The sequence below is a fragment of the Periophthalmus magnuspinnatus genome, chromosome 11 (genome assembly GCF_009829125.3).
Source record: "Periophthalmus magnuspinnatus isolate fPerMag1 chromosome 11, fPerMag1.2.pri, whole genome shotgun sequence".
NCBI lineage: Eukaryota > Metazoa > Chordata > Actinopteri > Gobiiformes > Gobiidae > Periophthalmus > Periophthalmus magnuspinnatus.
In genome coordinates, this window is record NC_047136.2 from 22,698,267 (window position 1) to 22,713,275 (window position 15,009).

At 38.5% G+C, this 15,009-nt stretch overlaps 1 protein-coding gene across 1 annotated transcript in view; it reads left to right on the plus strand.

The window, feature by feature from the left end:
* The window catches only part of nfatc1 (nuclear factor of activated T cells 1), a 64,627-nt gene that overhangs the window by 31,562 nt on the left and 18,056 nt on the right, over positions 1–15,009 (plus strand). The window contains exons 7-8 of the mRNA XM_033975818.2: positions 8,569–8,624; positions 12,178–12,310. Of these exons, the coding sequence (XP_033831709.1) occupies positions 8,569–8,624; positions 12,178–12,310 (189 nt within the window). The remainder of the gene's footprint in view (positions 1–8,568; positions 8,625–12,177; positions 12,311–15,009) is intronic.

Genomic DNA, 15,009 nt, shown 5'->3' on the forward strand with positions numbered 1-15,009 from the left:
AGGATCAGTCGTAACCCGGGGAAACCGATGCTATCAGAGTTGCCACGGAGACAGGGATTTCCTCAGGACTCGTTGCCAGAAACAACAACTCTGGACAAAGCATGCAGGGATGATGATGTGACTTTTTATGTCATTTAAGATTAAAATTATAATCAAGTTTGAAATAAAAACAACTGTACAGCTTCCAGTGTTGTTTGTCTAAGTCAGGGGTCGGCAAACTTTAACACCCAAAGAGCCATTTGGACCCGGTTTCCATGGAAAAGAAAACACTGGGAGCCGCAAATACTTTTTGACATCTTAAATGAAAACACTGTATATATATTTTTTGCCTTTATGCTTTGTATAAACAACTATAGTATCTGCAAAATATCTGCATAAATATTTATTTTATCTGGTTAATGGGACTTCTGCGCCTGAACCTCTGCGCACAGCATCTGCATATCGGGGCTGTACGAAGTCACTTTCATCTACGCAGGACTGTCGTCTGTGAGGCGTGAGCGGTGTTTATTTTTATCATAGTTCATGGTGGAGAATAGCGGCTCACATATGTATGTGGAGCTGAAGATCGACAGGTCTCCAAATATATATTTCTTCATGTTTATTTAGGTGTTGGGGATGGGTATACCGGCTTCCGCGAGTGTGACGCTTATTTTGAGTGGCAAAAAATAATGAAATATAATTTTATTTAAATATTTCAAGATCACAATAATCTTACAATTTATAAATACAATAAAATAAAAAATACTTCGCGCCGCTGCAGTATAAAGATGAAAGAGGTTTGATTGCCGACCCCTGGTCTAAGTCTAACATCGGCTTGCAGTATATAAGTAGTTTCAAATGATACAAGTATAAATCCATCTGATATTACCCTAAACATTTTTCATCAAAATCTTATTGCCAACATTTTGAGGACCTTCAAAATATTATGATGGTGCTAATTTTCCACTTCATTCTGAAACTCAATGTGTGAGTTTGCCTTGTTTAACTCATTAGCAATGTACATTTTCTCCCCAAAATTCCAAATATCAGAGGTGTTGAGATGTTGAGAAATTGGGACTTCTGTCATAGAGATTAATCAATTAAAATGAAATATTATATTTTTAATTGAAAGAAGTCCTCAAAATGGCACCATGTAAAATGAACCTATGACTATTTGACACTTTTAGAACCCAGGACCACTCACATGCTTCTTTCAGTTGTAGAAACTCAAATAGCATCACCACCTGTGTATATTTTGTCCCTTCAGGGCTCCAGTAGAAACAGGGATAACTGCTCTGATTTGCATGGCTTTGTTTTAACAGCTTGAGCTCCTTGTGTGCTGACGTGATGCCTCAGCTGTAGTTACGCCGCTCTGCACTAAAATGAAGTATGCTAATGCACTAATGCTTTGACGGTTAGCATTTAAAAACATAACCATACAAGAAAAACACTGAGCTCACATGTTTACTTTTTGTCTTAAGTGGTTTAGGGTTTGTAAACCTTTCCCATAAACTCTTAAATAAATGTTTAGAAATTGATATTCTGGCATCTGAAGGTGAATGTAAAAGAAAATACATGATTTCTTTCATAATTCTGTATAAAAAAAGATAATTTGAAATTAGCAATTTACAAAACATCCCTTCATTTATTCACTTCTGACAAGCAACTCCTTCCTGGTTTGAAGGCGTTTGTGAGGACCTTTCCCCATTCATTCAATTCTATGACCAGGGCACTGGAAACCCATGACTATGTCAACATTCCAAATCTTCCTTTCACTTAAAGCTGCACTATGTAGCTTGTCTGGTGAAGCGTCTGCTGTCTCCTTTTTTTATGGATGTTTTTGCTTCACTTGAAATTTTATGGCATTAAGCTTATCTTTTATACATGGTTTATTGTTCAAAAACACTTAGAAAAAGATGCATTCTTACTGTGAATGGGTGGCCTCCCCACAGATCTCATAAGTTGACCTGGTGGTCTCCATGGAAATATCAGTTTAGTGCTGTAATGTGGAACATTCTCTCCATGGATATAAGCAAGTGGCTGTTTCAGAAAAGTACACAGTGCAGATGAAAATGAACAATTAAGCTCTGTGTTTGCTGGTAGAAACTAAACTTAACTTTAAAAATGACTTTATTTTGAAGTAACCATCTGAATAGATTTTCATTGGATTCATTGTATCTGGAAACCATCCCTTTAAACTCATTCAAATACACACCTCCTCAGTCCTTCTCTGCACTTTAACTACAGCTGTGTCTGTGTATTTTGTCAGTGTGATGGATAATAGTTTAATTTCACTGAGAGGAACCCCTTTGTGCAGACGAGTGTTTTCACATCTGGAGAGTCGGACTGGAGCACTGCCCAATCCTCTGTATCACATTCAATATTGCTCACTGTGCTTTTCTATGGGACCTGGATATTTTGGTTCTGTTGTGTCATTTGGACAGGGGCAAAGGTGACAAGAGTTGCTAAAAATGAGTAACGTTATATGAATTCAACTAACTTATTTAATACTCAATACTAGTAGTGATCCATAAAAAAGTGTTTAAAAGTACTTGGGCACTGCTACTACAGAGTAATTGTAAGAGTAACTGTCAGAAGTTAATATAATGTGAAGGACAAAACTATAATAAAAATAATGCTCAAAATCTGGTATTTTCTATAGACCCCAATAATGAAAAAAATATCTATCTGAAGGAGCGGCTCAAGAAACATGAATGTTCAAATCATTTCATATTGTCAATATAATTCAGTTTGTCACTTATAGACTTACAGTGGGAAGAGGAACCACAACTTTAAGTCAAGTAAGAGTACTGTTACTTCAAACAAATTATTAATAAGTAGCATCTGAAAACTACCCCTAGAAATACAATTTCTTCAAAGTTACTCGAGTGAATGAGTACACATCTGGACACAGGGCCATTTCCCTTTGCTCCCGCCCCGCTCTGTCACGGCCCTGTCCACCTCCATAACTGTACACTAAAGTATCCCAGAGTGCACCAGGTTTTTGACTTTCTGAAGGGGACTCCCAAACTACTGAGTCTAATTGTTCTTGGCTTGAGATGGAGGTGCAGTAGAAAGAAAAGTGAAAAGTGAAGCATGAGGATTATTTCATGAGCCAGAAATTTACTGGAACCCAAAGCCCACAGAGCCCTCGAGATTAGAAAAACAGCAGGCCATTCAGAGAACTTATTATACTGGTTCGTTAAGGGGTGCAGCAGTGACAGAGTTGAGCGCTTGCCCAATAACCAGAGGGTAGGTGGTTCAAACTTCGAGTTGAGCCCTATTCACACTGCACACTCCGCTCTACTGCTAGAACTGGGATGGGAGACCACTGGAGATACCAGGTGTCATAGTGGAGCCACAGTGACACTAGTGTAGTGCATGATGTTGCTCTGTCCTTTGCCAAGACACTTCACCCACATTGCCTAGTATGAATGTGGTGTGTGAGTGATTGTAGTAGTGGTAGTAATAGACAGTAACATGCTACTCCACACATAGGCTGCTGCCACTTGCCAAACCTGCATCAGGACTAAACCAGGATAAGTGTAAATATGTAGTGAAAGTGTGGGGAAGGCCGAGGTAACAGCCCTGTCTTTGAGCACAGCGCATGTGTTTATATTTACTGTACATTATAGAGAGTTGGTCCTGACCCACCTGCTGTTTCACTGTGGGCTCTGTCTCTCCACCCAGCTGCAGTTAAACTCACAAGAACCGCTTCATTCATTTCTACACTCGAAATATGACAAATCACTCCATTGTATATTGTGTGATGGCTCAGTGTTACACATATGGCTTTGTTTTGTCTATGGGAGAAATAAAGACTTGTATGGGCCTAGCTGAACGTAGGATTTGGTTCTGGGGTGATGCCAGGCCAGTGGGCGTCAGACATTTTATACTGTTTGTGTATATAGAGCTGTATTATTGGAGGCATGGGAGGGAGGCAGGATTTCTCAAGCTTTGACAAATAGTTTTGATCTTTTGAAGGTGCACTGTGGTACTTTTCTGCAGGTTTTGCTGTTTTTAGACATTAATGTTCGACCTTAACTTTTAACTGTATTATGGAATTCATTTAGCTAGCCTAAACACTCGAGGACATTCTGCATGGAGATATATGTGGATAGATATTGTGGATTATTACAGTCAACATTTCAATGGAAAGCAGGGAAATGAGCAAAGTAAGAGTCAGGTTTGTGGAGATGCAAGCCCGTTCAGAGTAAAGATACATGTTTTTTTTGTTTGCTTGTTTGTTGTTTTTTGTGAAAAACTATCAAAATTAAACATGATTATTATTTTAGTTCAAATTTCTAATAAAATCTCCATGGAAACAACCATCACCAGAAAAGTGACATAGTGCATCTTTAAATACAGAGGAGATCAACTGTTAGGAGCCCAGTTTTTCATTAGCTCTGAGCTGCTAGCACACAGGCTAATTGAAGCATGCTACTGCTGTTGATTATGGTTATCATCGATGTCCTAAACACTCAGGCTAAACAATCACTTTAACCATGCTGCTTCTGTCAAGTCAGTTTCCTGGAAGTCTGTAAAAGAACGAGTTAAATAAATGGGTCAGATGATTGTTTTATATCTGAAAAATGAAGTGTTATTGATTAGGAAACGTCAATATGATTTAGAAGTTTAAGAAAGGATGAAAAAGGCAGCTTTTGACTGAGACAAAACAGAAACCATTTGGAGATTTTTGAGGTTGAAATGTGGTCTTTTTGATATGGACATAGTCACTGATGGTTTTTGAACATTTGAAATGAGAATATTATGAACCAAAGCTTTCATTGTTTGGTTTTGCTGGTCCATGACGCTCTGGGGACATGTTTATTTGTGGACTTCCTGGTTTAAACATATGTGCAGCCTCCTCCTTCTCCTCCTTCTCAGTCTCAGTGGAATGAAATCAATTTGTCATAAAGCCTTTGTCAGATAGTGCTTTGAAAATTGTACTTTTACTTTCAGTTTGGAATAAGAATAAATGTTGTACCCACTACATAAGTTAGATCCTGAACATGAACTTTAAGTTCCTGGTCAGTCCAAAGTGCTCCAAACAGACAGCCCCAGTGAGACAGAGACCTCACGTAGGATATGAGTCTTAGGCAAGTTTCAATTTTAAGCAGAAAATGTCATGTAAAGAAGGTGAAAGAATTTTGTTCAACTGAAACAATTGAATCTTGAATTTTATTTGTATATTTTTGTTTGCTCACATTATAAACATGTTAAAAATAAACCCCTGAGCCTTTTTAGCAAGTCTCAAGCAATCATAAAAAATACTTTTACTTTTTAATCCAGTTTAAAAATGTAGTGGAGTAGAAAGTACAAATATCTGCTCACAAATGTAGTGATGAAAAAGCAAAAAGTATGAATTTTACAATCTGTTTAAGTAAAGTACAGTTATCTAAAATGTTATGTACTGTACTACTTTTACTTCGTTACATTCCATCACTGCATTTACATGGCCAGTAAAAGTCATAACTAGAATAATCAGATAACACAGTAATTCGATTCGAATTTTGTGTGTCTTTACATGTTGGCATACACAGGAGGAAACAGCTGGTGATGTGTCAGTTAATCAATGGAGTCTTTTCCTTATTCATTTGCCCTATTTGCAAAAGTGCATTTGTCAAAACCTGCACAGGTGTGAACAATCAGAATTCAGATTACTCAGATGGAACTGTTTCAATAATGTGATAACTCCAGAAATCAGATCCTGATCAGATTTCTGGAGTTTTCTATTATTTTCCTTACACTTTGAGACCTTATTTGAAGTGTTTTGTTTCAGGGACTTCACAAACCATTGCACATTTGCAGACAGTGAGAGTGAGTGAAGCACCAAACAGAGACGTTCACATTCATAAACAGGTGTCTGGTCTCATATAATAACACTGCTGTCTGTGGCTGCTGTGCCACATCAGCCCTGCACACACCAGATGAACCCAGAGGACCTTTCAACGGCTTCTCTCTGCCACAAAAAACATTCTCACTGTTTTTAGATTAAAATACTCAAATTCAACCTCAACTGTCGAATCACTCTCCTGATTGTCCTATTTTAAACAAACCAAAATAGTATCTCGTCCTTTACTAAACTATTCCACATTTACTACCACTTTTCACAACTATTACACTTTTAACTACACATTTGTTCATTCTTCTACAACTTTATTACAGGTATTAGACTTGTATTCACAGACTGTTTAAAGAAGTGGACTAAGTGAGTGTGACGTCACCCATAGCGTTCAACTACAGTCAAATGAAGCTCATCGAGGCGAGCAGTTATAGGGAATAGCGAATTTGGAGACAAATTCCACATTTGGAATTCCGACCACAAGTATTATAGCAACCAAAGGGCCAATCTGGAGCGAGGCTGTTGTTGGTAACGCCCCTTCCTGCTTAGCAACACTGTCAATCAAACCTGTTACTAACGCTAGTGACCTCAGGGAAAGAAGGCGCCTGGCTGTTAATGTTCATATCTTGAATCACGGACAAAATAATGAAATAAAAACACCAGGATTATGTGGATCGGGGTAATAATAACATTTTAAGACCAAAATGACAAGGCTCACTGCAGCAATTACAGAGGGGGAGGAAGTGAATTAGAGCCAGAGCCGATGAACCCGGAAGTGCACCCCTGCTCACTTCCTATTTGGAACGCAGCGACTAGCAGGTTATCTATGTCCATTTATATATACAGTCTATGCTTGCATTACATTAAACATTACTTTCCTTATTGCATTTACACCTTTTATAAGTCACTAATACACTTTATTAGCAGGACTTACACATACACAGGAGCCAGCTCGCTTTTCTTTAATACAACACATATACAGTTTACATGGCACCATCTTTGAAACTGTGAATGTCCAGATACTTTGGCACAAGTGCTGAAGATGCTCTAGTAATCATACTTTGGACAAACCTATTTCTGACATTAGTTTGATGAAATTTGCTGTTTGAGCATTTATCACTAAAACAGTTTATATTCCAAGTCAAAATCTGTAAAAAATAAAAATAAAAATTGAACGTGTTTAATAAACGTTACAAGAAAGTAGCTGTAAAATGGCTAACTTTGATGATAATGGTAAAATATGAGAGTCTGTGTTTTTATTTCTAAGATTAAACTCAGTGAAATAGTCAACATTTGATATATATACATTTAAGCTGAACCATACATGAGGCCACAGCAGAACAGAGAATAAACTCATTTAAAAGAGTTAAACCAGTTAAATCAAAAAGGTTCCAATGACAACATACTTTTATAAGTTTGTTCACCCCTTTAGTACACTCTGTTCTATTATGTGACCAGTGCTTACACATGTAGTTACACAGAAACCAGAGTACTGTCACCTAAACAAGCATTCATAATTGTGTTTTCTAATGCAGCTAAAGTGGTACAAATATATCTTCACTTTACCCAGCAGTACTGTCACACTAAGAAGTTAACAATGTGATGAGAAAGACTTGAAAGTGTAGCTCCAAGTTTAAAAATAATCTCTATTTCATAATCACTTAAATGGGACGCACAGATGGAGTTGGACTTTTGCAGATGTGTTACGGGACTCCAAACGTCACCCCTCTGGTATTCAGAGGATTACATCAGGTCCTCCTCAGTCTGGTCTATAATAGTCTGGGTTTGGGTCTGGGTCCAGATCTTGGTCTAGTTCCTGGTCTGGACTCGGGTCAGAGGGTCTTAGGGGATGAGCTCATAGTCTTGGTGCAGACTGGATGACGTTGGAGGTCTGTTTTCTGTATCATTGACGTAACAGATTATTGGGACAAAGCGCTTTTCTTCATTTTTGGCCATGGTAGTGAGTGGATGTGGATGCAACTGATTGAGTTTAGAAATGAAGTTACAGCTCCCAGTTTTGAGCCGTCTGAATGTTGTGTGATGCAGTGTCTAAGTATGTGGTCCGAAAAGGAGGTCAAATTTGGATTTGATTTTCAGGGTTAAATGTTTGTACTGTCTATGTTTACCTTAAAGGGCCCATATTACACACATTTATGATCTATATTATAATGTCAGTTCCTCATTGAAAACATACCTGGAGTTGTGTTTTGTTTCATTCACACATGTTTAACACACAAACTCTGCATATTTAGCCTGAGTTCTTAAACTGAAACTGAAAACACTCACACCTTCACTAGAATCATTTGGATAATTTCAGCCCTGGAATTGCCAATCTCTACTGAGTTAAAGGTAAAAGGAGCTGTTAACTTGAAAACAACCACTACATGACATCACAAGGTGGAACAAAGCATTTGGGCTTTGGAGATATATACAGACTAATAATAAAGTGTTACTCCTGGTATGTTTTTGATGAAGTAGCAGCATTATAACATGACTAAAAACTTACAAGCGTCATCTCTGGGAGTTGGAATCGCACTACCAACTTGTGGGTCAGTAGGATCTGACCACTCAACCAATGATGTCTACATTGAGAGAGGGATTTGAAACACCAACTTTTGGGTCAGTGGACATACTGAGCTACTGACATCACTCTCCTGCTCTGGTGATGTCGCAGACTGGGTGCAGAGTGGGTGGATTACTTAAACTTGCAGTGTCTGACCCACTTCCTGTCTGTGTCTTCTCAGATGGACAGCACCTTTGGGAGACAGAGGCCAAGGTGGAGAGGGACACCGCCAAACCTGTAAGTCCTTCACCTGGGCACACAACATGCTATTATAAAAAAAAACACACAAGAGGTGAAGACATTTACCAAATCAGACTGGGTTGGTGTAACACATTTTGCCGTGTTCTGTTTTTGAGGTTTTTCACATAGACACTATAGAGGGACCATTTATGAATTCATTCACCCATTCTATAACTTTATTTTTGAGATAAATTGTAAAGATACACTGGGTTAACAGGTAAGCTGTCCTAATAAGTCATGTTTCTAAAGGTTTAACAAATCATGAAATAGCAGTATTATCCAGCCAATATCCTTCCATATTGTTGAACACTCCCAGCAAAGCAGGTTGCCACCAGAAAAGTGACACTGTTCAGCTTTAGTTTTAAACTTTTCTAAGTGCACATCAGCTTCAAACATGCTGCAAAGTGAATTTCTTGTACATGCTGGTTACAGAAATTATTGTTGAAAAGTTTTGCCTAATGATCCTCAAAAGTAAAAGTAAGAGCTCTTAAATCTCTGTGATCTACTGCTGCAAATCAGAAACCAAATTCCCATCCTGAGACTTGTGCTTGGGTCAGACCAGAGTTTAGTCAAATAAATGGTGTATGGTCCTCAGCAGGAGCTGATTCATTTACACCAGGCCCGGAGACAGCAGGACTTTATTACGCAGAGACTTGGTGGTCCCAAACTTAGACTGCTAACTCTGGAGCGGGCCAGGATCGTGCTTTGGGACAGAGAAATGTTGTGTTTCAAACGTGTTGAAAAGGTTTGAAAAGTTCAGGCTCTGATCTGAGGAGGAGGAGCCTGGCTCTGGCTCTGGCTCTGGGCTTTTCCTGTGAGATACAGAGAGGTTTCCCTGTGTCAGACTGGAGGAAAAATAAAGGAAAGATTAGAGGAATGAAAAAGGATTTGACAGTGAAGTGAACGTCAGTACTCAAATCTTTGCACTGACTGAAAACTAATCAAAGTCTGTCTGTTTCTACATGTGCTGCTTGTGGGCAGGAGCAGCAGTGGTAGTAATACCACAGGTACATGGTATATTTTTATTATTGTATATAAAACACTGCCAAATACATGTAAAGTTATCTGAAATAGTTTTATATTTATTAAAAGGTTGCCAATGTACTCAATTATCATCAATTATCTTAAATGTTTGTTTCGAAGATAAGCAAAATCTGAGTATTGAGTAGTTTAAAGAAACAGAAATGTGTGATTGATTTAAAATTATGTAGCCTTTCAAAAAATGGTAAGTGATATTTGTGCTTGTTTGTGCATAATCGTCGTTTCACATTTGCGTACTTCTTAAATCTGAACTCATGCATTTAAAGCCACGTTTTAGCACATTTAAAGCCACGTTTTAGCACATATATCTTCTGATTGTCTTTATCTGGACTCTCCAAACGTCTTTATGATAACTCCACCTTTTACTTAAGTTCAGTCATTTTCCAACTTCCAGGTCGTCATTAAAAGGTTTTAAAGACAGGCAGGCGTTTTGGCTCGCTGCTGTGGCTAGCTAAGGTTTGTTCAGGTGCTGGTGTTTAAACCACTTCCATGCTCCTAGTATAACTGCATTCTCCGTGACCGAGTTTCACCTGCACAAACTTTAAGAGTGAGACCGAACCATTTAGCAGCTGTGATTCAGTCTGAGGCATTTTCAACTGGACACGTCACATTATACTGAGAAATCTGCAGTCAAGAGCTCCAAAAATGCTCCTGTGTCCCATCTCTCTGTCCCCACCCCCCTCTCTCTATCTCTGCATCCCATCTGGGACCTCTCTCTCTTTCTCACTCTCTGTGTCTCTCTCTGTGTCTCTCTCTTTTTCCTTCGTTCAGTCTCATCAGTCTCTCTCTCTCTCCCTATCTCTTGTTATCTTTCTCTATTTCACCTCTTTCATCTCTCTCTGTCTCTGTCTCCCCCCTCTCTCTCACTCTCTCTCACTTTCTCATCTCTCTCTCTCTTTGTCTCTTTCCCTCACTCATGTCCCTTGTTTATCTCTCTCTTTCTCTCTGTCTCTCTCTGCTTCTTTCTCTCTCCCTTCCTCATTTGATGAACCTGAATTTCATATTTTACACCAGTGCATTATGACACCTTTAGTCTTCAGAATTACTACCACTACTACTCTTACTAGGCTAATACTATATACTGCATACAACAAAGGAGTACTTCGGTATACCAGTATTTCGTGCTTGTTGTTGTAAGTGAAAGCAAACTACATTTATTCAAAAAGTTAAACAGCTTGTGAAAATCCATTGTACTTTTCTTCAAATAATTCTCCCTGACGTTTTGAGTCTTTAGTGCAGCATAAAAACACAGATGCACAAGGTTGTATCCGTCTGGCTTCTGTTGCACAACGACTGCAAAAACATAAATGTGTCCTGGACCTGTCCTGTCACTCTCCAAAGATCCTTTCTGCAGACAGATAACTCTCTCCTACACTTCCCCTGATACCAGATTTAAACTGAAACAGGACGTGAGAGCAGTCGTCTCTCCATAGACAGAAGCTCTTGGCTCCCGGTCTCTCTGTCTCGATTTATTCCTTGGCCTCCACTTGACCGTCAAAGATGAATTGTTTCTTAAAGTCCTTAACGTTCACAAGTTAGAAACAAGAAAAAGGAAAGAATATCGATCGATTGTTTGTTTAGGACTGCATACAGTAGATATATGTGTTGTTCCCAGTCTGTCTATCGGAAGAGGGGAACCAATAACACACTCACAAAATACAATTCTGACTTTAAAGCAGATCTGTTCTGCAAAAATCGACTTATCAGAGCTTTTAATCATAGTTGTTTCCTCTCACCATTTACTCACCTGAAGTAAGTTTGGAGTGATTCATGCATATTTGAGCAATCTTTAATTTAATATGCTCCTCGTTAGCTTGATGTGCAGATATCCACCGCAGATGCCAACTCTTTTGTCATGATGTTTACTCCGACGTCAGCTCCCGTTGGGCACCACAGATTTATAACACTGTCAGCAAACTTCGTTTTCTTTTATTAAGCCGTTTTAGATGAATATTACGATTTAATATGTATAAATTATGATTATGATTATGATTAATGATCCACAGGTCTCATAGATTATAAGAATAGAGCAGACATAAGCACTAGGTCTTCTTTAAATAAACGCATTATGTCACAATTTTTATCATTTTTGCTGATCCAAAGTAAATTTTAGGACTTTAAACTAAAATTAAAATATTAAAATGGAAAAAGATGGCCTAAAATTTGCATAGTAAAGGTATTATCCAGTCCCAATAACAAAAAGAAAAGGCTGGATCTGAGTATGTTTTTCTCAAAGTGGTGCAGAGCTTTGCCTCACAACAAGAAGGTCCTGGGTTTAGTTCCCCGCTCTTTCTTTATGGAGTTTGTCTGTAACTCCAAGTGCTCCAGATCATCCTCTACCTCCAAAAACATGGAAAATCCAAAATTGCAGTAAACTACTTCAAATGTACCTGTTTGATAGATGTAAAAATACACAGTTTATCATGGTGTGCTGTGCATGTGCCCTTTGCAGATAATGTTATTCTTGATCGCACCATCCTGTATGATAACTGCTCTTCTCCTGTCACAGAACACACTGGTGGTGGAAGTCCCTCCGTACAGGACCCAGAGGCTGTCGGCTCCGGTCCATGTCAACTTCTTCGTGTGCACCGGGAAACGCAAACGCAGCCAATACCAGCGCTTCACCTACGTCCCCGCCACTGGTCAGTCTGAGTATTACAATTCAATTCAATTTACCTGTCGATTTAAATCAGACTAAGGAGGCAATCATGTCCTGGTTTGGTCCTGGTTTGGTCCTGGTTTGAGCTCGGCTTAGTCCAGATGTGGTCCTGTTCTAGTCCTGGTTTAGTCCTGCTCCAATTGAAGTCCCAGTTGAGTCACCCACTCAAACATTAAAATACCTTAGAAATAAAAGAAATAAAAGTGCAAAATAACATTGAAAATACAGTATGTAAGGGGTCATGGGCAAAGATTGAGAATTGCTTCTTCCGCTGCTTTTTTTTAAATAAAGATCATAGACTGTATAAAGAAGTGGACTAAGGGATTGTGACGTCACAAATGGCCAGAAGTGCGTCCACGCTCACTGCCTATTTGGAACGCAGCGGGTAACAGGTTAGCTATGTCCATTTATATATACAGTCTATGGTAAGGAGCAGCACTCCACTAACTAGCTATAGCATCCCTCATTTATGGCCATTGGATAAAACCTTTTTTTATTTTTAATTAAACTTTATGATTACTTTTTATTTCATATTGTTTTTACACAGACAGACAGGATTGCCTTGTGTCTGGTGGTTTGTGAGGGAGGAACAAAGCCCCGTTATTATTTAGGGAAGCCTCAATAAAACGTGTTATTTTTCAAACCTGGATGTGACCGCTCGGACTCAAAACTGGGCGGGACAGGGATATGGGGGACATGGGAACTGCAAGTTTTTTCAATAGAGAAGCTACCGCCAAGCTAAATATAAATGCAAACTTTAATGTAAAAAGTAATTGGTGCAGTTTTGGATGAAGTTTGGGTGGGAGGTTCAAAGCGTCGTGACTCATTTGGGCCCAGCCTTAATGTGAGGGCGAGTGACTGTCCCAAAGTGAATGTACTGCATTGTACTGGGACGAAGGAGAGCAAGAAAGGGAGGGGAAGAAAGGATATAAGGCATAGAGAGAGGGGGAGGAGGGAGAGGAAGACAGGGAGAGAGAGGAGGCACAGAGAGAGGGGGAAGAATGAGAGAGATGGGGAAGAAAACAGAGAGAAAGAGGGGGGAGGAGAGAAAAAGGGGCAGGGGGAGGAAGGAGGGAGAGACAGAGAAAGGGGGAGGAAGGAGAGAGTGCGACACAGAGAGAGGGAGGACAGAGAAAGAGAACGAGAGAGGGCGGGTAGGAAGGAGAGAGAGAGGGCAAAATGGAGAGAGGAATAAGAGTGAGAAAAGAGAAAGAGGACAATTTATTTATATTTGGGTCGCACCAAAGTGATTTGCAAATAGATCAACACGTAAAAGCACACGTAATATATAGAGTCGTGAAAAAGAGATAAAAGCCAGGTGCGTTTTAGCTGTGATTTTTAGCAGAAGAGAAGAGGAGGAAAGAGAGATGGGTGCGAGAGAAGGAGAGAGGGGAGAGACAGGGAGAAAAGATGTGAGAGAAAGGAGGGATGAAGTGAGAAAGAGGAATGATGGTGTCAGAAAGAGGGAGATAAGGGGTAAGAAAAAGAGGAAGAGAGAGAGAAAAAGAGGAGAGGAGGGTGTGGTCAGTGTCTTCTACAGGTCAAAGTCGAGGATAAACTTGGGGAAAACATGTGGTTTGGCCAAATGAGGTAAAACGTGAACGGGGCGTGTTTGGAGTGGCGTTTGTGGTCAGCATGTGAAGCTCAGCATTTAGATCGAAAAGGTTGTTCGGATGTTTGAGCAGCCAACATTTTAAACATTTTCAGTGATTTTAACAACCAATGTTCTTAAAAGTTGTTTTTCAAGTTGAATCAAAATAACCTATACATGGGTTTAGGCTTCCTGTTTACCCATGAATAAATATTATATCTTTTGAGTGGAAGTATAACAAGAAGCTGAAACCCATGAATAGGTGCCATTTTGAGAACTTTTGACCATTCGAACTGTGTAATATTTTGTTCTGAATTAGTTATACTATTCAATTCAAGTTTATTTATATACCACATTTAAAACAACTTCAGCTGACCAAAGTGCTTCACATAAAAGAGCAAAAAAAAAAAAAAAAAAAAATATATATATATATATATATATATATATATATATATATATATGTATATATATATATATATATGTATATATATATATATATATATATGTATATATATATATATATATATATATATATGTATATATATATATATATATATATATATATATATATATATATATATATATATACACACAGATTATTGTTATTTATTGCTAAGGCAACTGTCTAAATTTTTCATCTGAAAACAATGGATAGGCACTAGTTACATTACAATCTTTAATGGGACAATATTTAGACTATTCCTCACTTTCAACTTCCTATTGAGGACTTTTTTCCACTCAAAAGATACAATATATTTAGTTTTAAATTGTTAATTACTATGGCAGCACTGCAGATTTCTCATCATTCTGAAACCCATGGATAACTAAACAATTATTATTATTTATAGTCTTTGTTATTTCGACCACATGTTTTAAGCCATTTTAGTGCAGCTGGGAAAATGTGGTAAATGTCCAGCTTGTACCAGGACACCTGTTTGATTCTTATATGAACATCTGACAAGTCTTGTTCAGTGTGTGTAGTTCTGTCCGCTCTCCTCTTTCTGTCCTCTGTAGTTAACAATAATTCATCTTAAAGTGACTATTCCCACATGTTGCTTCTGCATATTTCTTAAAACACATTTTGAGAATTA